Raw genomic sequence first — 23883 nt, 5'->3', positions numbered from 1 at the left:
TAAACCGTATAAAAAAGGTTATACCGTCCATACTATAAAACCAGAAAACCATACTAGAGGAGGCCTAGAAAACCGTAAAACAGCAGATGTATTGGCTCAAATAAGAGACGTAATAATACAAGCAGGAAGTCGATAGGAAAAAAAAAATAAAGTACAGGATAACGAGTTATGATATTAAAAATGCATTTAATAAAATAAGAAAAAAAATACTAGTATGGATCATGAATTACTACGGTTTCCACGAGACATTCATAAAATGGATCAATAGGATAATTGAAAAAATAGTACAGGTAATTTGTGTGAATAGCGATGTTACAGGAGAATTTGAAGCAGAAACTGAAGTGCACCAAAGATGCCTGCCGAGGCTTTTACTGTTTGAAATATATTTTGACCCGTTACTTGAATATCTAGAAAAGGAAATAAATGGCATTACAATAGAAAATGTGGTAATGAAGTTGAATAGTTTTGTAGATAATATGACAACGTACACAGAAACTGAAGATGATTTCAAAGTGGCCGTTCAGTGCTTAGTTGAATATTGTGATATTTTCAAGTTTCAGCTCAATAGAAATAAGTTTGAAGTGCTATCACTTTGGAGATGAAGTAGACGAGGTGTATGAGGCGATCCCGAGAAAGGAAAAAATTAAATTATTGGTTGTGTTTTTCAAAGAAGTTGGAGCCGAACGGAAAGTGAAAGTTGGATAAATACAATATCAAAATTCAAAAATGCACTTAGACAAGGATATGGAAGAGGTCTGACGGTTTACCAGAGACCCCAGTATGTGAATACTTATGCTTGCCCAGTTTTATGGTATCTGTCCTTTCGTTCACAACCCAAAAAGACACATCTAAAACAAATTGTGAGTGCAATTTACCAGTACATATGGAATGAAAAATTACCACCTAAATTGAAAACAGACAATATGTTCATATATAGAAATCATGGAGGTCTTCAGGTCATACATGTGGAATGTAAGATGAAAGAACTTTTCATTAGGACAATGTTGGAACAAGTGATGAGGAAAAAAGAATCACCAACAAGTGCTTGGTATGAAACATGGAAAAGAAAAGAAAAGAAATATCGTCCAAAATATAATCAAGCATTTGGAGGAATTTATGAAATAGAATAATTAGGAATGTCGCTTGAGATAAGTGGGAAAATTGACAAATTAAAACTTAAGGAATATTATGAAAAAAGAAGTAGCTTCCTCCACTAAAAATAATTGAAAATGGTAGTTATAGTGAAGAAGAGGTGGACAAAAGTTTCATGCTACTAGAAAGTTGCCTGTTACCGCTAAAAGTTAAAGAACAAATGTTTTTCTTTATGCATAATTTGTTACCCACAGAAGAGTCGAAAGTAAAGATGAATATGAGTGGTAGTAATGGACTATGTCAGCTATGCGAGATAAAACTAGAAACGCAATTTCACGTAATGTTAGAATGCGAAAAACAAGAAACTAATGTAGAAGGACTGAGGAATTTATTGGCAAGTGTTACATAAAAAAAAGAAGTAGTTAATTTAAAGAAAGTTGTTTACCTAAAAGTAGATGATTAGGCCTATACAAGCACAATAGTGTATATAGTATTGCATTTTTGTTATTACACGTGGAAGCGAAAAGAAAAGCAGAAGGAAGATTATGATATGATAAATCGTGGGAAACAGAATGGAAAAGGATAAGGATTATGAAGTGTAAGAAAATTTACAACGTGTTTGGTACAAAGTAGAAAAGAATAGTTTTTGTGTCTTGGCAGGCAAGGATGTGTTTGTTAAAAAGAAAGGAGAAAAAATAATAATAATAAAAGGAGAGCTGAGGAAAAATTATAGGGTTTAAGGGTTTAAGGTTTTACATTTGTATGGTTTCTGTTTTTTCATTTTGTGGTAAGGATCTAGGTAGAAGATTATAAAATGGAGTTTTTAATTTTCGTGTATGGAATAAGATCAGATTTTAAGTTAAATATTTCGAACTTTTAATGAAGTGTTTGATTTTAAAGTTTAGTTAGAATTTTTAGATTATAATAGTTAGCTTCAGGATTTGTTGAGTATTTTTAAGTTTATTTATTAGGTAAGATTTAAATCTAAGTGAATAATTATAGTACAGTATTTTATGAATTTTAGATTATAGATTTTAAATTTGGTCATTTTTTTAACGTTTGTTTGGAATTTATTTTAAACGAACGGAATTTATTTTATGACTTGAGGGGGATGCGATTCACCTGGATTGTGAAGTTTTTGATTTTCTGGAATTTTTTTTTGAGGATTATTGTAGCTACCTAACAACGCAAGGCCCAGCGAGAGTAGAGTGTGTTGAAATGTGATGTATTAAAAAAAAATGGTGTTATGTTTTTAATTTTTTTGTATTTATGTAAATATAGTGAAAAGTCTTTTAAAGTGTTATAAGAAAGGTGAATATATTTTTAAGTACAAAAACGTATATGCATTGTAAATTTGTATTTTAATATTATATGTTATAGGCCTAATGAATGGGAGCAGCCCCTTGCCGCCGTGGGTAGCTAGAATGAGAATTTTGAAGTTGTTGTATGGTTAATTAATGGATGGAGAATCGTATGAATGAAAAAAAGTTTTTAGGAAAAAGGTAGATGAAATGCACTAGGAGAGAAAAAATTATGTATTTGAGGAATTATAAAAGTTGAAAGCTATGGAACGTCGAGTAAGAGGTAAGATAGATAGGTAGTAATGTGAAGTAATAATAGAGAAATAGGGACAAATTAGATTACAAATAAGCAAAGAGTCTTAGATAAAAAAAGAAGAAAGAAACAGGATTGATTTTTTTATCTTTCAAGAGTACGAAAAGAAAACAATAACCGGTTTGATTCTATCCATTACGTGATGTATCACCACTTATTATTGAGAAAACGAAAAAGAAGAGGAAACGCAGAAAGGAGGACCAAATACCGCTGGATAAAAGAAAGAAAAGAAGAAGAATTTGAAGTATACATTAGAAAATGATTTTGTATCTTTTGAATATTATAGTCTATTTTTGATAAGAAAAAGAGTAGGGGATGGTAGAATTTAACCATTTTTTAAATTTCATTAATTATTTTCATGTGCACAAAAATAATTTTTGTTTCTAGCTTCTGTCTCTTTTTAAGTTGCTTGTAATAGGTAATTATGGACTGTACAATAATGTGCCTAGGAATGAAGCGAGCCCCCGATTGATAGTGTAGCCACAGAAAGTTGAACCCTTTATAAGGCGTTTCAACGCCTAAATCAAACGGCTTTCTTGATTTTTTTTTTATCTTGTCATATTTTAGCTAAAATTTTGCTCCATTGCTTTCCCCACCAAAAGAAAGACCTACTAATCGTCCCCATAGTAGTTGGTGTGCAGCTATGCAATAATATACGTAAAAACAATTGTAGTATGGAGTAAATTAAGCCGTAAAACTAAATCTTACAATTAATTGTCTATAATAACCTGGAGACATTACACACCTGGAGCCTTCACATTCACCCGGAGCCCGTTTGTACTGCACTGATCATTGAATTTATCTTTTAGGTTACTATCAAACTGAGGTATTACTTGAGATTTCTCAATGAGGTATTTCAGCAAGGCTGACAAATCGTCCACAAATTTGAATGGGTAGTCAGTGTTTTCAAATAAAATGTAGTTAATTATGGCTAAAAATAAGAGAGCAGCAATTTTGGGGCCTTGAGGGGCGCCACATGTTAGTTCCGCCCACTCCGAATCAAGGTTTCCCTAGAAAAGCGCACAGACGCACTGGTATTGATGTCTCAGGAAGTCTACTATTAATAGCAGAATAGTCTTTCTAGCGCACATTTGTTTCAGATTCTGCAAAGCTGTGATGTGACGGATCAGGTCAAATGCCTTGCGATAATCGGCCAAAAGGAGATCAAATATGGTACCCCCTTTGTCTAGCCATTCTACTATTAGGTGGTAAACTTGTACTAAATAGTGAGTCGTACGAATACTTTTCAAGCACCCGTACTGTTAAGAGTTGAGGCAAGGGCTTATTTGCGACAAAAGTTCACGGTAAATAAATGACTCGGTCACTTTGGCTAGATGGGGGGTTATTGATATGGGCCGGAGCTCGCCACAAGTTGTGGGGTATTTTGTTTTAGGAATAACATGGACGTAGGCTTTTTTCCAGGCCTGAGGGAACTTTTGCTCTCTGAAGCCTTGGTTGATAATAGACGTCAAAGGTTTAGCTAGAAGAAGTTCATACTCAATGAGCAGCTTGACGGGCAGCTAACCTGGATATGAAGCAGAGTTCCTTTTTAGTTTTTCAAGCTCTTTGCAGACCGCGTATTCCGGTATTTCTACAATTTGTTCTTCGCGAAAGCCAGACGAGAGATTTTCAATGTCTTCGTCAGTGAATGAAGGGTAAGTTGAACAAAGTGCAGCGAAAAAAGAATTTACTTCATTTGAGGATTCTAAAGAACCCCCGTCTTTCTGTATTTTCAAGTCACTACTATTCAGTTTTCCAGGCAGTCGTTTAACTTCGAAGTGCCACTTACGAGGGTTAGTAGTCAGCAGTGGAGTCACTTTATCACGAACATAAGCCTTCTGATAAGCTCTGTTTACTTTCACAATGTGATTGCGCAACTTTGTTGCCGCTATTACTTCACCGTTCGAGTGGAGTTGGCATCGGGTCATGATTAGCGCTTTGATTTTTTGGTTTACCCAAGGCTTGTCACTGCCACCACTTGTTCCAGGTGTAGCATATTCGACATCCACTGCTTATTTCTTTGATTAAAGTCTCCAGCAATAATAAATGCGGGAGCTGCATACTGTCGACGGATGTTGTCTACATATGTTTGTAGATATTGAACTAAATCTTTCCTTTTTTTTGAACTCTCAGGATAGTACACTACCACAATGAAGAGAAACAAGAACTTTCTTGACAGGAATGGGGGTTAGCCCTGGGCCTAAACCACTTCGTGACAGGAGTCAGTAGGTTCGCTTAACAGTTTGCACGGAATGTCTTCGAAAAAACAAACCGACACCTCCACCACGACGCTCTAGACCACGACCACTCCTTGTATTGAAAAATCTCGTATGGCCTTTAATACGACCCGTCTAATCAGTAACGTCCCAACATTTGGTAACTGCTGCTATGGGGCAGCAATTTTGTTTCATGAGGACCTCAAGCTCGTCCATTTTGTTGTTCAGTGACCGGGCGTTGCAGAGTAAGAACTTTGGCATTTTCACCTTCACTGAAAACCACTCTGGTTCAAGCAGTGGAGGAGATGCATGAACAGGAGGAGGCACCAGGTCGTAGAATGAGTGGGATTTCAAACGGGAGTCTACAGTTAACTACTGTCATTGTTCTTAGTCTACAAATTCGTTTATGGTTCGACATTTCCTCCGAAATATGCACTGGAATGCTGAAACGCTTATTCCGCTTTCCTCCTCGACAACCGCACTTTTTACGTTTAGTGCGATGAACTAAGTCTTCAGTATCAGGCAATGTCACAACATTGCCATCTGGTGGCCTTTTTAGGAGTCCAAATTGCCATAGAGTGACGATTGTAGATGTGGTCTACGAATGTAGATGGCGCTACTACATGTCGAAGTGAATAAAGTTCATAAATCTTCAATTTTTCCATTATAACTGGGAAGAATACTGCACAAAACAAAGTCAAAAGGGTCAAGTCTTTGTATACTTCAATTGCCAGGGCAAGAAACTAGGAGCACTAGCATTAATAGGCTAAACAAGGCATGGTTGCGAAGCGGCTATTCAGCGCTACGCCTTCTTCCTAAGAAATAGTCAGCTAAAGATTTTAAGAGAAATAATTGTTTTGCTTTTCACCTGTAACAAGCTTTCTTTCACGCACTTCACATTGATATTGGTCGATCTATGGCATTAGATTTTCAAGTACCAAGGACAGTAAAATCTGACGGTTTGCGTTGGTTAAGAAAAAATTTGCACAACCAGGCATAATTCAAAAATATAGGAAAATAGGAAACTCAATTTTTAACGAAAAAGATGAGACAGTAGAGAGGATATGCAGCAGTGACTTCTTGTTCCAAACATGACACACGATTTATACCGCACGTAAAGACTCTGAGTCGAGTCGTCACAGCCTAGTTCAGTTGCTATAAGCTCATCGTGATGTTAACATCGAAATCGAGCGTGCGCGAAGGCGGAGTATCAATCCTGTGTGGCTTTAGATCTGTGTCACATATTTTTAATGGAGAGTATAGCCTTTTTCGCTACTGTATATTCTTTTTACTGTGCTTGAAATTCAGTTATGTATGAGACAAAGGAAGTACTAGAGGAAACTCTCCGTCTTGTTCTATTTCACTTCAAAAAGTCGAGGTTTTTCTGTTTTTGTTTTGTGTTGAGCACTGAGGATGGCTTGACGGAGATCCTTGCCAAAATATCTGCTTTTATCAACTGGTTCAAAACCACCCTCGTTACTTGTTTTCTTACATTTTTTTTCTTTTCTTTCTTTAAATCTAACGTCATGTATAGCCAGTGTAGTCTTAGAACGTGTTTACGGGAGGTAACAAGGGTCGTATTCAGGACTTTTCCAAGGGGGAGAGACAAAAAAACCTTATAAATCGCAACAAAATTTGTTTACATGTGTTTTTGTTACTTTAAGAGTCAGATGAAAATTTGAGAAAAGGGGGCTAATATTTAGTTAACCTTCAGCCTCTGGATATGGTCTTGGAAGTAACTCTTGTATTTTTGCTTCACCATTAATTTCATTCAAACAGTAAAGCCTGTAACTCAACAACAATTTCGTCATTTTCTATACGGAAATTCCGACAAGTTATTCATCCAAAGCAGACTTCTTATTGATTTACAATTCCTAAAATTTGCAGAGATGCGCTTCAACCAAAAATCTCGCTTTTCAACTGGACTAGACGAAGCCCAGAGTTCAGTTATAGCCAGAACCTCAAGAAAAATTTGTACATTATTATTATAATTTATGCCACATTCTACCCTCATATCGCTGATTAACGCTATATTGACAAAGTATTAATAATACCTCACTCTTCACGCTAAAGTTATTTAGAATGTTCAAAAAGCTATCTTATTCTATTTTAACGAACCTTGTGTTTCACTTTTTGTTCGTAAAGGATTGGGATACAAAATCATACTTTAGCGTAAAGAGCGAAGTATTTAAGAGGGGGCATCCCCCACACCCCACCACTGAAAATTCCCCCAGCGAAAATTTGCCTCCGGAACAATGTCTGTTTACTTCCCAATGACAAATCCTATGTGTAAGCAAAAGGCTTTTTTTGAATTAAACGAAAAAAATAAATCTTTTAACTAAAAGTAAGGAACGACATTAAAATTTGAACCCAACAGAAATTATTCCGCATATGAAAGGTGGTGTTCCCTCCTCAAAGCATCGCTCTTTACACTAAAGTTTGACTCTTTGTCCCAATTCTAGTTTTTAAAACAATAAAAACTTTAGCGTAAAGAGTGAGGCGTTGAGGAGGGGACAAACCCTTTTCATATACGGAAATGTTTCTGTTTGTTTTAAGTTTTAATGTTGCTCTGTGCTTTCAGTAAAAAAAAAAAACTGTTTTTTATTGTATTTAATTTCTGAACGTTTTTCAACTAATGCAGGTTCGAATTTGGCTCACCATACATGAACGATTAACACGAAATTTGAATATTACTTTTACTTTTTTTTAACTAATAATAAGATTACAATAACCTAAGTTTGATTTTTGTTCCTGTTGTTTAACAATTAATTTCAAAGAACTTTCCAAAAAATAAGTTTTTCAACAAAAAGTAAAGATCATTTTAAACTTAAGATCAGCAGATAAAAATACCTGTTAAAAATCCAACTAAAAACGACCAGAAATTACTATTAAAGAATAAATGAAACCCAAAACGAACAGAAATTAAATAAACAATCATAGCAAAAAACATACAACAAGTAATACTATAAGTGAATAAATAGATCTTAAAGGGAGTAATACTTAAACTGAAAATGCAAATCAAGATTAAAACGAAAAAAAAATTATTATTGAATTACAAATGAAACTCAAAACGAACAGAAATTAAATAAATAATCAATGCAAACAAACATACAATAGATATTTATGTAAATGAATAAATAAATCTTAAAACGGGTGAAACTTAAATTGAATATGCAAATCAAGCTTGAAACGAACACCAATCACCACAAACAAGAGTCTGGGTATCGCCTCCTTCTCTCACTGTAAAATTCTAAAACCTACTGCGACATTGGCGCTTTACTGAAAACGAATTTTATTAGAAATATTTTCTTTTGTACTTAATATTGAAAACAAACATTAAAATTACAATAAAATTTTAAACTGATGAGCTTTCAACAATTAATATTACTGTAGATCAAATATTCAGTTTAATTTATTAGTTATTTAAGAGGGGGCATCCCCAACATCCCACCACTGAAAATTCCCCCAGCGAAAATTTGCCTCCGGAACAATGTCTGTTTACTTCCCAATGACAAATCCTATGTGTAAGCAAAAGGCTTTTTTTAATTAAATGAAAAAAATAAGTTTTTTAACTGAAAGTAAGGAACAACATTAAAATTTAAACCCCACAGAAATTATTCCGCATATGAAAGGTGCTGTTCCCTCCTCAAAGCCTTGCTCTTTACACTAAAGTGTGACTATTTGTCACAAATCTAATTTTTAAAACAATAAAAACTTTAGTGTAAAAAGTGAGGCGTTGAGGAGGGGACAACCCCTTTACATATACGGAAATGTTTCTGTTCGTTCTAAGTTTTAATGTTGCTCTGTGCTTTCAGTAAAAAAAAAAAAAAAATTTTATTTCCAACTAAAATTCCAACTAAAAACGACCAGAAATTACTATTAAAGAATAAATGAAACCCAAAACGAACAGAAATTAAATAAACAATCATAGCAAAAAACATACAACAAGTAATAGTATAAGTGAATAAATAGATCTTATAGGGAGTAATACTTAAACTGAAAATGCAAATCAAGATTAAAACGAAAAAAAATTTATTATTGAATTACAAATGAAACTCAAAACGAACAGAAATTAAATAAATAATCAATGCAAACAAACGTACAGATATTTATGTAAATGAATAAATAAATCTTAAAACGGGTGAAACTTAAATTAAATATGCAAATCAAGCTTGAAACGAAAACCAATCACCACAAACAAGAGTCTGGGTATCGCCTCCTTCTCTCACTGTAAAATTCTAAAACCTACTGCGAAATTGGCGCTTTGCTGAAGACGCATTTTATTAGAAATATTTTCTTTTGTAGTTAATATTGAAAACAAACATTAAAATTACAATAAAATTTTGAACTGATGAGCTTTCCACAATTAATATTACTGTACATCAAATATTCAGTTTAATTTCTTAGTTCTTTCTAAAATAGTTTAAGACGAATATAGTTTCACTACAAACAAGAGTTTGGATACTGCCCCCTTCCTTAACTGTGAAAACGAAAAGCCTACTGCGTCATTGGCGCTTCACTGAAAACGAATTATATTACAAACATTTTCTTTTCCAGTTCTTACAGCATTGAAAATAAAAATGAAATTCCCGTGAAATAAAGTCTTGAACTGACAGATATTTCAAGAATTAATATCATTGTGTGTCAAATATTCAATTTGATTTTGTTTACACTTTCCAAGACAGTTCAAGACACATAGTTTTCAGTAAAGTGCCAATGACGCAGTAGGTTTTAGACTTTTATTGTGAGAGAAGGAGGCGATACCCAAACTCTTGTTTGTAGTGATTTGTGTTTGATTTAAGCTTGATTCGCATATTCAGTTTAAGTTTCACTCGTTTTAAGATTTATTTATTCATTTACATTATTATCTATTGTATGTTTATTTGCATTGATTGTTTATCTAATTTCCGTTCGTTTTTAGTTTAAATTATAGTAGGGGAAGACCTTATACCGCGACACGAACAAGATCATTGACCTACTAACGGTACGAACAACATGGATGAACAAGATGAAAGCCAATCAGAGGACAAGAGAGCTTGGGGCACTGAGCCGACCCCTGTGGAATGAATGGAGATGGCTGGCTCTTCCACCTCCCCAAAACCTCGCAGGAAGAATGCAGGTCCTTCTGCACTCTGCGAGCAAGGCGAGAATGCGACCATCTCTGCTCAAGATCAAAGCTGTCGAGTTGTCATGCCGCCAACCCAAGTCCACCGCCTTCGAGTTACCGTTCAGACTATGCAAACTCCCACCTATCGAGCCACCGAGCGAGCTGCTGCTCCGTCTGCACAAAGCCACTCCGTCACTGGCTTGACAGCACAAAGCCACTACATCGCCGAGCACTATGCGCTACCAGGGCCATACGGCACCCATGTGCAGCCTGAATATGAAGAGGTGAGTTTTTTTTCAATATATATTTTTTACCTGTCATAGAGCCCTTTACTCTTTTGTCTTTTTGCTATTTTTCCTATGTCCCGGGACCAAATCATAGAAATATCTAAAGGGGACTATTTTTCAACTGTTTTCTCACCTATTTTCTTATCAACTTATATTCTCTGCCTACTTATGGCTTTCTATTCTATTAAGTGTCCCTCTTAATTTTAAAGGACTCTATATAACGCAGTTTTTCAGCTTTTATGCTAATTTTTCACTTGTCGGAGGCACTAAAAGGTTTTCCTAGCATTTTGCTAGAATATTAAAGATCCAACTAGTATATCCTCGTTTTGCTTAAAATACTCTGCCCCACAGAAGTAGCTAAAATAAGGTTGTTTTTCAGCTTTTCAAGCGCCTACTCGCTAGGTTTTGGAAGGAGTCATCTGTGTCTCCCTTATAGCTTCATTCATACCTAAATTTATGTTTTCTAGACTAGCTAACTTTTTACTCGTTTCTAAATTCTTTTTTTTATTTAATTGTCTATTCTTACCTTTCCAGGTTACATGCCCCCTTAGTTCAATAGCGTTAATGACATTTATTAAACTTTTATGGTTTTCTCGACTCTTTTTTTGACTAGCTTTTGGGTGGGGCATTCGCTAAGAAGGTTATTTCGGGGTTCCTAGTAAAGGGAGCATTGATTTTAAAGCTATGAACATGAATCGATGAGTTTAGGGACCCCTTGCTAGTTCTATTCATACTGATTTTTCTTCCTTTTCAGAACGCTTTCGACCAATTAATGGACAATATATTGAGTGAGCTCCTAGAAGCTGCACCAGTTTCATACAACATCTAAAAATGACATTTTACCACCGCCATCGGAATTCTGAGACATTTCGACGGAGAGTGAACGTGAGGTTTAAGTGTGGGCGTGAGTCAAAATAGTGTGGCTCCCTTTAATTTAGACAGTTTTGTGTGGGATCTCGGGCTTGAATTAGACTATTAATCGGTAGAACAAGTGCCAGCTACCGAGGTTGAGACAGTACCCACCCCTCACATTGATTTAGGGAAGCAAAGTGGAACTGGCTCGCCCCCAGTGTTGCCTAATTTTTATTTATCGGATACCATTTTATGCAACATTCCCGTCTATAGGGCCAAGTTTGGTGATCCATTCAATTCCCTATCAAGTGTTAGTATTCACACGGATCCTATAGAAACCACACATTCCTACGTCAGTATGATTCGGGCTCTTCTTGAAAACCATATACGGGAGGCGGGAGGACGGGACTCTTTAAAGGCATTCATCACGTTTAAAATTATTTTTTGGAATGCAGGTTTGGGTGTTTTGCGCGAGCATTATATACAAACAAGAATGCAGGTGCTGCACCCTGACTTGCATAATTTTGATGGTGTGTTTTCGGATTGGGTGTGTGAAATTTTTAATACGATGGAGGGGTATAATGAGAATGGGAGTGGGCTAGTAGTTTTATTTATAGAAATATTAGAACTTAATACTACTGAATTTAAAGAGGAACCTGGAGTGTTTGAAATATTCAGTCCTTGTAGAGGGACATAAGCCCGAGGCAAGTCTGAGCCCACGGATGTGTCAGATCCGTCAGAGTTGATCCGTTGAACGGATCATCGATAATTTCGATGTGGAGTATAATTGGGTTCTTTTTGTAAAAACACCTTTGTTACCTTCTTTTGAGTCCGGTAACCTTAGCTAGTGTAGTGGGAGAGTTTTCATGACTCATAAACACCTTTCAAAACTTGATCCATTTTGACCGGAAACGTGGTGTGAATCGTCCACTACCCTTTTGTATACTGCCGGGTGAAACAATGCGTCTTTGCTTTTGTCTAGCTACCGTTGCCAAATTGCCAGTGGGTGTGCTTTCCAAGAAAAATTTAAATTCATCATCTTCTACCTTTAATATAGTAGATGGAGTGTGTTATTTTAATTTCTTTAGAATTTGCTTATTGCTAATAAAACTTTTAGGAAAATTTGACGACTTTATAAGATTATATAAATTTAGGAAAATTTGACGACTTTAAAAGATTACATAAATATCCGTCAAAGGATTCGACTCTTTTGCGATTTGCAGTCAGATCCGATAACAAATAAATTAAATTGTAGGGCTTGCCCTGGATTATAAATTCATTCTTTTTCTCATCATTTTGTTCATTTTCAGCAAGGTACGTCAGGAGTCTTTTACCATGTTTACGATAGGATGGAGGCAACAAGTCTACAACACTTGTTAATAAATATTCTTTTTTCGGTGTTTTCATAGTTTCAAAACTTTCACTATTTTCAGAAGGTTGATCAATGACTATAACTTTGAGCGGTTTTCATCGATAAGGTTTATGTTTGTTGACACGCCGAAGGGCATTTTGAAGCAAAATTAATTTTTCATCATCCGCAATTGTCTCATTGTTAATAAATTTATCAAGATTATTTTCAAAGTGCTCTCTGGGTTAACGAGCAAGTTTAATTGGCGTCAATTTATAGGGTTTAGCCAATTCTAGAGAATAATGTTTACAAGTCCGGCGATTATCGGTAGTAACAATGAAAAGTAACTACCACCTGCTTGAACAAGCCGTTTCCTTTTAAAAATGTTTCCTTTTTTACAAGCTAGAGGACGTACAAGTGATTGATGTTGATTTGTCCGTTGCTTAACACGATCTGACAGTTAAACATTACCTTCTGTTAAATTTAAAACAAAGTTCAGACAAGAGATTAATACATCCCTTGTCAACACCATGCTTGAGTATTGTATTTCTAAGTCGAGTTTTGCATTGGCTAGAACGGAAAATAAATGCCGGTGTTCATGTAGCTTATTCAGTGTCATGATAGGGACTAATGACCTTTTCTACTATTCACGGGTAGATATACAGTAATGTCATTACTGAAAATATCGGTGACTACACGCAACTTTTTGGGCGGGTTTTGATTTAGGTTCAATAATTTGTATCCGTAAGATTTATTAGTTGCTTGATTGTGTTTGGAAAGTAAAAATTTGGGTTTGCCTGGGTAGATTTGTTTGTTTAGGGTTTTAAGAGAACTTGAATTACGAACAACTCTATAGATAATATAGTAGGTACAATTCAAAGCAAGTGTTCTCATACATTTACTCTGATGAAAAAGATTATGGAGCGCAATGGTTATAGAATTTTTTTTTCGTGATGGGACCGGTCTGTGAATAATTTTGACATTTTCTGCGACCATTCTTCACTAGATTCAGCTAAATCATCAATAATCAACACCGAGTTTGGTGCAACACTAGTAAACACGTCAAGTCTTTGTATGAATTTTATACTTGGAACAATCTTCTTTATTTTGTCATTAGATTCTTGCCATATACTATATCAATAATAGATATTTTTTGGATTCTCTAAAAACAATTTATCACGATTCTCAATTATATATGTCAAAAGTGTTGTTTTACCGGACATGGACGGTCCGCAAAGAAAGGATCTGAAAGGTGTTATATTGATACATACTCTTCCAATGTCAAAGTGCAACTAACATAACCTAACCTCAATCTGTTGAATAAATAGTCAAAAGGAAATAGAATATACATTATTTTCACATATATAGGTTTCCTTAATTCACATATATATGTAACAAACATACAAATATATATTTACATAAACACTTGAAAATTCGGATCGGAGGGCCAGATGCTCCTCCGGAGGACACAGCGGCGGGAAACGAGGGCCTGGCAGGGAGATAACAAGTGAAAATAAACACTTTACTCATTATAGATAAATGAACACTTGAATATTACCGCTTTGCGCAACGAAAACAATCATAATTATAAAACACTGGGAAAAACGGCCCTCCTCCACCACAGACGTTCCTTCTCCTCCCACAACTATAGAGCTTTCTCCAGACTAATTTGCTTTCTATAATTTACACATTCAACTCGATCAGAATTAAGATAGTGGCCATGTAGTAGTAGTTTGACACCACCCTCGAGTACATAGACTTTGTCCGATATGGTGGACATGGCACTTTTTTTACCGGAACTGTATAGTTTTTATATTTTCAAAATTAAATGGCCATGACACTCATTCTTGGAACTAAATTATTTTCTATACAGTTCCTACAAATACTCATGTTGAAAGTTTCCTTTAAATAGTATGATGGCACCCCCTTACAGGCTTTTTTGGTAGTCTCATTGTGAGTTTCCACGCAGTACACCTTTGGACAGGGAAATACACCATGCGATACCATGTGGCTTCCCGTCTCTGATTTTAATTTCAATAATTGATTTGGGGCCTGGCGTTTCACCAGCTCCGGATAGAGGGACTCATCCCAGTTTTTAGAATCCATCAGGGAGCAAATGTACTCTACGTTTAACAAATCATCTAACATACTGTCTGTTATATTTTTCAACAGAGGTAAATCGGTGTCTCCAAAAAAAACTTGAGTTTTTCCCATCCCCGGCCATTGGCCCATATATACTTTTTTAGATAACTCCAACATGAGTTTTTTCGAAATTTCTAAAAAAGCACTGCCAGTGGCAATGTTTTTATTTAATAGTACGTTTCTTTTCTTTCTATGTAAAAGGACAATATTCAAGTCTATGATCGTGAACGATTCGAAGTTTTGATCTGTAGTGATTCAGGCACTCTTTTTTGGGTCAGTAACAACGTCACAACTACTCCTATAACGCACACTCTTACACATCTTACCAAAGGCCGAAATTAAAATGAGTTTAAAGATCTCTTTTTCTGCCTTTGTTTTCGCTTGAGATCGTTTATTGACAAAAGTAACGACAAACATCTTCATGTAAGGCTTTTGATCAAACTGGAGGGCTCTATGAATCGTTGTGACTTTGAAACCGTTGGCAAGCATCCACTGCAAAAGAACACGGTGTACAACACTATTCCGTTTCGACTCCAGGTCGGCAATAAGCTTTTGTTTTGAAGGTGTCCAATGCACACCTTTATTCTCTACCAAAGATAAATTTTAAGGACTCAAAGAGTCCCTAGGCACCAGTCTATGGATGCAGGAGAAAACAAAGACTTTTACCGAGTCATGAAGTCCCAGAGGTATTTCGACGTCAATTTCAAAAAACCATCCTTGTGGTCCATTTTCTTCAACAGTGTGAATATTGGGAAAATCTAGAGCAGAAGGATCGGCAAGCCATTGGTAATTTCTACACGGAAAATAAAAGTGAAACATTGCCGACGGGTAAAGGGAAATTATATCCAAGAAAACCGCGTCTGACTTTTCACCGGTGCGTTGTCCAGTCGAGTTGGTTTCAAGGTAATGATCCCCGTGAAAGACATATCCTCCCCGCATGGATCTTTCTACAAACAGGTGCTGATCCACGTCGGCAATCAGACCTATTTCAGCTTCACTGCTTTTAAGAATTAACTCGATCACTAGATGAGGAGTGGAAAAATAAAAACCCAAATCCAACCCAAATTCTTCATAAATTTTGTCCGGGTTTTTACAAACAATATCCAAAAACGTCAATACATCACTTGCCAGGTGCATTTTACAATAATCCCACCCATTTTTACCCCCTCCCTTTGCCGAAGCCCTCTTGGCAAATTCATAATCGGCAGAGGTGCATTAACGATCGCGTGAAATCATAAATCATAAAAGTGAATCATAAAACTCTACGATCGCTGGTAATTTTTCCTCACTTAGCTTCAAGGTGGAGCTGTATAATTGTGCATGTAAACCGGTAAAAAGTATTGCAGTCTAACATTTAAATTACACGATTTTTGCAAACCCCCCGAAAGTTACTTCCCCTTGATGGAATTTCTTGCCATAAATGATCATGATCGCGGGCTTTCGCATATCCTCATTAATTTTTTTCTTGAAATCCCAACAAATGTCTATATTTTTAATAGCCAACTCGTCTTCTGGTGATCGATTCATTGGGTAGTGTGTATGGTGCAGCAGTGAAATTGCCTCATTTGCTGTTTTAATAAGAACAACCATAGCTGTGCCTACACAATCCTCATCACCCAACTTCTCAACAAAATCTACCAATTGCATGGTATTACTTGAATCTCTCCGCGCTTGTGCAAAAGAGGTCGCTGTGACTTCATGCCCCTTAACACGATTCAACTTTGACGGATCTGACACATCCGTGGGCGCAGACTTGCCTCGGGCTTATGACCCTCTACAAGGACTGAATATTTGAAACACTCCAAGTTCCTTTTTAAATTCAGTAGTATTAAGTTCTAATTTTTCTATAAATGAAACTACTAGCCCACTCCCATTCTCATTATACCCCTCCATCATATTACAAATTTCCCACACCCAATCCGAAAACTCACCCTCAAAATTATGCAAGTCAGGGTGCAGCACCTGCATTCTTGTTTGTATATAATGCTCGCGCAAAACACCCAAACCTGCATTCCAAAAATAATTTTAAACGTGATGAATGCTTTTAAAGAGTCCCGTCCTCCCGCCTCCCGTATATGGTTTTCGAGAAGAGCCCGAATCATGCTGACGTAGGAATGTGTGGTTTCTATAGGATCCGTTTGAATACTACCACTTGTAAGGAATTGAATGGATCACCAAACATGGCTCTATATACGTGAATGTTGCATAAAATGGTATCTGGTAAATAAAAATTAGGCAACACTGGGGGCGAGCCAGTTCCACTTTGCTTCCCTAAATCAATGTGAGGGGTGGGTACTGTCTCAACCTCGGTAGCTGGCACTTGTTCTACAGATTATTAGTCTATATCAAGCCTTAGATCCCACACAAAACTGTCTAAATTAAAGGGAGCCACACTATTTTGACTCGCGCCCACACTTAAAGCCCCCTCGCGTTCACTCTCCGTCGAAATGTCATGGAATTCCGATGGCGGTGGTAAAATGTCATTATTAGATGTTGTGTGAAACTGGTGCTTCTTCTACGAGCTCACTCAGTATAGTGTCCATTAATTGGTTGAAAGCGTTCTGAAAAGGAAAAAAAATCGGTATGAATAGAACTAGCAAGGGGTCCCTAAATTCATTGAGTCATGTTCTTAGCTATAAAATGAATGCTCACATATTAGGAACCCCGAAATAACCTTCTTAGCGAATAACCCCTCCCAAAAGCTAGTGAAAAAAAGAGTCGATAAAACTATAAAAGGTGAATAAATGTCATTAACGCTATTGAACTAAGGGGGGCGTGTAACCTGGAAAGGTAAGAATAGATACAAATGAAAAAAGGAATATACAAACGAATAAAAAGTTAGCTAGTCTAGAAAACATAAATTTAGGTATGAATGAAGCTATAAGGGGGACATAGAAGACTCCCTCCAAAAACTGACGAGTAGGCGCTTGAAAAGCTGACACACAGCGTTATTTTAGCTACTTCTGTGGGGCAGAGTATTTTAAGCAAAACGAGGATATACTAGTTGGATGTTTAATATTCTAGCAAAAAGATAGGAAAACCTTTTAATGCCTATGACAAGTGAAAAATTGGCCTAAAAAAGTTTTAATTACTGCGTTTTATAGAGTCCTTTAAAACTAAGGGGGATACTTAAAATAATAGAATGCCATTAGTAGGTAGATAATACAAGTTGATAAGTAAATAGTTGAGAAAACAGTTGACAAATAGTCCCCTTTAGATATTTCTATGATTTGGTCCCGGGACATAGGAAAAATAGCAAAAAGACAAAAGAGTAAAGGGCTCTATGACAGGTAAAAAATATATATTGAAAAAATACTCACATCTTCAGATTCGGGCTGCACTTGGGTGCCGAATGCCCCTGGTAGCGCATAATGCTCAGCAATGTAGCAGATTTGTGCAGTCATGCCAGGGACGTAGCGGCTTTGTGCAGACGGAGCAGCAGGTTGCTCAGTGGGTCGATAGGTGGGAGTTTGCATATTCTGCACGGTAGCTCGAAGGCGGTGGGCTTGGGTTGGCGGCATGACAACTCGACAGCTTTGATCTTGAGCAGAGATGGTCGCATTCTCGCCTTGCTCGCAGAGTGCAGAAGGACCTGCATTCTTCCTGCGAGGTTTTGGGGAGGTGGGAGAGCCAGCCATCTCCATTCATTCCACAGGGGTTGGCTCAGTGCCCCAAGCTCTCTTGCTTGGAGGGGTGAGAGCAGGGAAATTCTAAAAAAGAAGAGAAAATTTAGTATAAAAATAACATCCCCCTTTTACATAAGAAAAAATGAGTTTGCATATTCTGCACGGTAGCTCGAAGGCGGTGGGCTTGGGTTGGCGGCATGACAACTCGACAGCTTTGATCTTGAGCAGAGATGGTCGCATTCTCGCCTTGCTCGCAGAGTGCAGAAGGACCTGCATTCTTCCTGCGAGGTTTTGGGGAGGTGGGAGAGCCAGCCATCTCCATTCATTCCACAGGGGTTGGCTCAGTGCCCCAAGCTCTCTTACTTGGAGGGGTGAGAGCAGGGAAATTCTAAAAAAGAAGAGAAAATTTAGTATAAAAATAACATCCCCCTTTTACATAAGAAAAAATTGATACCCCCTTCTAGAAACCACCTACAAAAGTCATAGAAAACAGGATCTTTTTTTTAAATAAGTACCCCCTTTTCAAGAAAGCACGAAATAGACTTAGAAATCATGTTATCAAATACTAGGCAATAGCAATCATCCCTTTATACGAAGAAATTTAAAAAAAAGAAAAGAAAAAACTAGGAATTCGAAATTAAGAGCATTTAAACGGATCCCAGTCTCAAAATAGCTTCTCGTGGCAAGTATGTAAAGCCCCATCTCCTTTCCATTATAGCATAAAGTAGAATTAGCGATGAATATACTAGGGAAATTGCACACGCTTCTAGAAGCCATAGCTTTGTTATAAGGCATCTGTCATTGCCCAAAGAACCCCCTCCCACTTTTAAATAAAACCCCCTTTCAAGAGAGCATAACGTAAAATTTGTGAGAAATACAACCCAAGAGTCAGTAAGCATAGAAATAAATGCTCCTATTTTTACTGTTTAGAAAACAAAATATAAGTACACACCTAGAGATACAATAGATTTAACGCAAAATGAGTTATTTTTTAAAGCTTAAAAACTATCATTATTCCTCTAGGGTCAAAGGTGTATCAATTTAGATCATTTAAATGGACCTCGTCTTCGAAATACCTTCTCATGGCAAGAATGTAAAGCCCTCCCCATATAAGCACTGAGTACTAAAAATTGAGGCAATTCCATTTACCATATGAAAATATTTATCATAAAGCAACACCTGCTCCCTTGCAATTCATATGGTTAAAAGTAGAAAGATATGTTGCTAATTTTAACGGCAAAAAGTATCTTTTTTATAACAATTGCTATGCTTAAGCGCAAATTTACAAGATTTAGCAGGCCGGATGTGCATATGAGGGATACAATAATAACGTTTTTAACCTGTTTACTGAACTGATCTAAAAGCGTCATAGGAGATGACGTCATACCGTTAGAAATCCATTTTTCCTATGGCTTATGTGACGTCAGAGGGCTTGTCAAAGAAAAACAAAGGGGGTGTGTCACATGACGTCAGAGGGCTTGTCATAAAAAACAATGGGGGTTTGTCACATGACGTCGGAGGCCTTGTCATAGACTTGTCACAGAAATTCAAAGGGGATGTGTCACATGACGAAACATACGTTAGAAATCTTGCCTCGAAACACTGGTTAGGAGCTCCCCATATTATTAAAACTTGTATATTATCCCGACCATACTCAAAGTAATTGAAAGATCAAAGGACTTGCCAAGTGTGTCACGAGAATTTTGCCTAGAAACAGGGTCGCAGTGACATCAGAGGGCATGTTGTAGAAATCCTATGGGAAAAGGGAGAGGGATGTTGTAGAAACTCAATGCTAATTCTTTAGGGATGTCACAGAAAGTAGACTGGGGATACTATTATAAGGTTAAACTAAATATTTGATATATAATGATTTCAACTGCTGAAAAGCCAATCAGTTCAAAATTTAATTTTTACTGTAATTTCATTTTTTATCTTCAATGTTGTAATAAGTTTGTAAGAAAACGTTAGTAGTAAAGCGCCATTTTCAGTAAAGTGCCAATGACAGTAGGTTTTAGACTTTTACAGTTAGGGATGGGGGGACTACCCTTACTCTTCTTTGAATTGATTTTTGTTCGTTTCAATCTTGATTCGCATATTTAATTAAAGTTTTATTCGTTTTAAGGTTTATTTATTGATTTATGTTGCACATGTTGTATATTTATTTGCAATGGTTGTTTATGTAGTCTATGTTGGGTTTGGGTTTCGTCTATGCAACAATATTAACATATTTTGTTCATTTTAAGCTTGATTTGCATATTCGATTTTAGCTGAACTCGTTTTAGGGTTTATTTATTCATTTATATTAGTACAACAAAAGAATAGAAACGAAAGCAATACGAAACCGGATCAATGGAACAACAAGAACAGTGCAAGAAGAGACAAGAAATCTAGAAACAAAGTTTATTTGTAAAAGAAAACCAAAAACAATTGACCCCCATTCCCCTCCCGCACAAAAAAGCAAACCAAATGTATTTAAACTACTCCCCCCCGTCAAGGTAATAAGCGTCCAGCCTAATGCAGGTTAGATTTTAAATACTATTAGTTTTGTTGACGAGCAATTCTAATTTTCCCCTTCTCTTCTTCACTTGATTGGTTGCAATTCCTATTTTCTTTTTGTTAGTCGTTTCTGTTCTTTTCTAGTTTTTATCGGCATTTAGCATGCCACGTTTAACGCATCTAAAGATATTAACGATCTTTTTTTTATATTTCCTTGTCCTTTTTCGGTGGTCGGCGTTTACCTCACCCCCCGAAAAATAACCCCCCACGAAAAATGCTCCCCAGAAAAATATGGAAAATACCGCCACCTACCCCGAAAAATATCACCCCCACGCAGCTGGTTGGTCTCCAATCCCTTTGGACTTCAAAAAAAGGACTAAAACGCTCAATTTCTGATCTAATGAGCTGAGTCCGAAGTTTTCCGGATTTCCCGGCCTGATCTGATTAATAATCCGAAATTAAAATTTAGAAAAATAAGTTTTTTCAACTGAAAGTACAGAAAAATATTGAAAAAGACAAAAATTAGTTAATATATGAGTGGGGCTGCATCCTTCTAGATCTAAAGATTTAAACTAAAGTCCTCACTGCTTTGACAAAGTTTTTTTCTAACTAAGCGGTCCTAATATTTGTGAAGTCTTTCTTAAAGAATTGAGAAAAAAGTCAAAATTTAGCGTGAAGAAAGAGGGGCATAGGAGGGCTAAGCCCTCTCATATATTTGCATTTTTTGCCAGAAGAAAGATCACGGAAGCGTGTTTGTTATTTTCCAGTGGTGATTGTATCGACCCAGTGGCCCTAGAATTTCACAAGAGGGTTCATACGAATGGAAATTAAAAGTTCTGGCTCCCTTTTTAAGTGACCAAGAAATTAGAGGGCAACTAGGCCCCCTCCCACACTAATTTTTTCCCAAATTCACCGGATCAAAATTTTGAGATAGCGATTTGGTTCAAAATAGTCGAAATATCTAATAACTGTGTCTTTGAGGACAACTCAATCCCCCACAGTCCCCGGGGGAAAAGCTGCAAGTAATGGACTTTACCCTTTGTTTACATAAAGTATTGGCTATTGGTAAGTATACGGACATTTCAGGGGGGGATTTTTTTCTGGTGGGGAGGAGGGGGCGGGGGATTGAGTTACTTGGGAGGATCTTTCAATGGAGGAATTTTTCATCGGGGAAGAGAATTTCCAAAAAGGGGGTGCCGGATTTCCCAGCATTATTTAAAAAAACAATCACAAATTAAATAAAAAAACAAGTTTTTCAAATGAAAATAATTAGTAACATTAAAACTTACAACGAACAGAAATTACTGCGTATATGAGGGGGTTCGTCCCCTCGTCAATTCCTCTCTCTTTATGCTAAAATATTTTTAGTAATTTCAAAAGAGCCATTTGTTCTAATTAAACAGCCTTTGCGATTCAGGGGTCATTCTTAAAGAATTGGAACAAGATTCAAACTTTAGCATAAAGAGCGATGCATTGACGAGGGGGCAACCCCCTCATATTATGTATATTAGAAAGTTCATCCCTCTTCAATGCTTCGCTTTTTGTTAAATAATGGCCGACGTATGCAATGATTTCTTTGTTACATTTTCCTTCCAATCTTATCATGTAATTTTACCTTACGAAGCTTCATAACTATGATTTTTAAGTGATAATAAACCAAAGTAATTATACGTATTCGGCTTGTGGTTCTTAAATAAATAAAAAAAAGTTTTTCCAGCTGAAAGAAAGGAATAACATTAAAACGTAAAACGAACATAAATTCTTACGTATATCTTTTAAAGATCTTTTCTTTAAATCATTTCAGTCATTTGAGAATTGCTCAACTTGTGACTTTCATTTTCATAAAAATAATTTCGACCTCTTTGACTGTTTCGTTACTATGCTTTACAAAATTAGTTCTGCAAGTATCGCTAGTTTGAGCTACGTGGGAGAATCTTTCCACGGAGAAATTTCACGCGGGGGAAGAAAATCCATTTAAGGGTGAGCTGGATTTCCCGACTTATTTAAAAAATGACCAGCAATTGAATGAAAAACAAGTTTTTTTCAACTGAAAGTAAGAAGCAACATTAAAACTAAAAAAAAACAGAAAATATTACGCATATGAGATGGGTTGCCTCTCCTCAATAGCAGTAGGAAGCCTTCTTAACATACTACCAGTGCAAGACCACACGACCATTTCTAGGCCAATCAGAGAGCTAGATTACTACCTGTACAAGATCTTATGCCTATTTCTAAGTCAATCAGAGAGCTAGAAATACTAACGGGAGTGACATCACTTGACCTCCATGAATTTAGCTTGAATTTATATAATATGCGTTTTCGAAATCGAACTACGCAATATCTGTGTTGATACAATTTCACCTTGGAACATTGTATAAGTTTTTTGTGTTTCAAGCCCAAGATAGCAGTTCTTTTGAAGCCAATGAATAATAAACATTGTATAAAATGGAGAGTATTGATTTTATTGCTACGCAAATTTATATCTTAAGTTTTATTTTATAAATAATAAATTGAGATATTTGGGTACTGTTGCATTATATTGGAGACAAATGAAAAAAGACAAGTTTATTTAATAAATTACAGAATGTATGAAAAATACTTTAGAAACAAATTTGGGGTACATATTTGCACATTGTGGGGGGTGGGGTTGCGTAAAACATATATTAAATGTAACCCTGCTAGGATTTTTTTCTCTAAAAACATTAATTTATTTGGGGTCTAGCCTAGAGGTGAAAATGTCGTTTGATGTAAATTTTAGGCCTATAAGCTGTCTGTGTGTGTTAACGAGCTTTTTTATCTAATTAAAGGTCTATATAGTGGGAACGTGCTATCAAGCCTATATTTCTATTTTCATAGCGTTCCGATGGTTTTTTAATGGAGGTCTATAGCGTAGCCTAGACTAACCATGAAATTTATCCCCACTTAATTCTGTTTTTAGAAACACAGTCTTTTAATGCTTATCGGCTATCTCATAATGGTTAATGACTGCAAAAAAAATCTTTATTTCAACTTATTTCAGTTATAGACCTAATATCCGATAGTATATGAATGGCGTCTTTCAACTTTCATAAACTCGTTATTATCCAAAAACAAGAAAAAATTG

General features: G+C 36.2%; 1 protein-coding gene across 1 annotated transcript; it reads left to right on the top strand.

Moving 5' to 3' along the window:
* Window positions 1-221: 221 nt before the first annotated feature.
* On the top strand, window positions 222-602 carry LOC148954531 (uncharacterized). Its single transcript, XM_089086315.1, has one exon. The coding sequence runs from the start codon at window positions 222-224 to the stop codon at window positions 600-602; it is 381 nt and encodes a 126-aa protein (XP_088942441.1).
* The last annotated feature ends 23281 nt before the right edge of the window (window positions 603-23883 follow it).

Source organism: Artemia sp. Qi Xiang Cuo, chromosome 3 (genome assembly GCF_049724085.1).
Source record: "Artemia sp. Qi Xiang Cuo chromosome 3, ASM4972408v1, whole genome shotgun sequence".
Taxonomy (NCBI): domain Eukaryota; kingdom Metazoa; phylum Arthropoda; class Branchiopoda; order Anostraca; family Artemiidae; genus Artemia; species Artemia sp. Qi Xiang Cuo.
The sequence above is the reverse complement of the archived record's forward strand: the minus strand, read 5'-3'. Positions and strand labels throughout refer to the sequence as shown.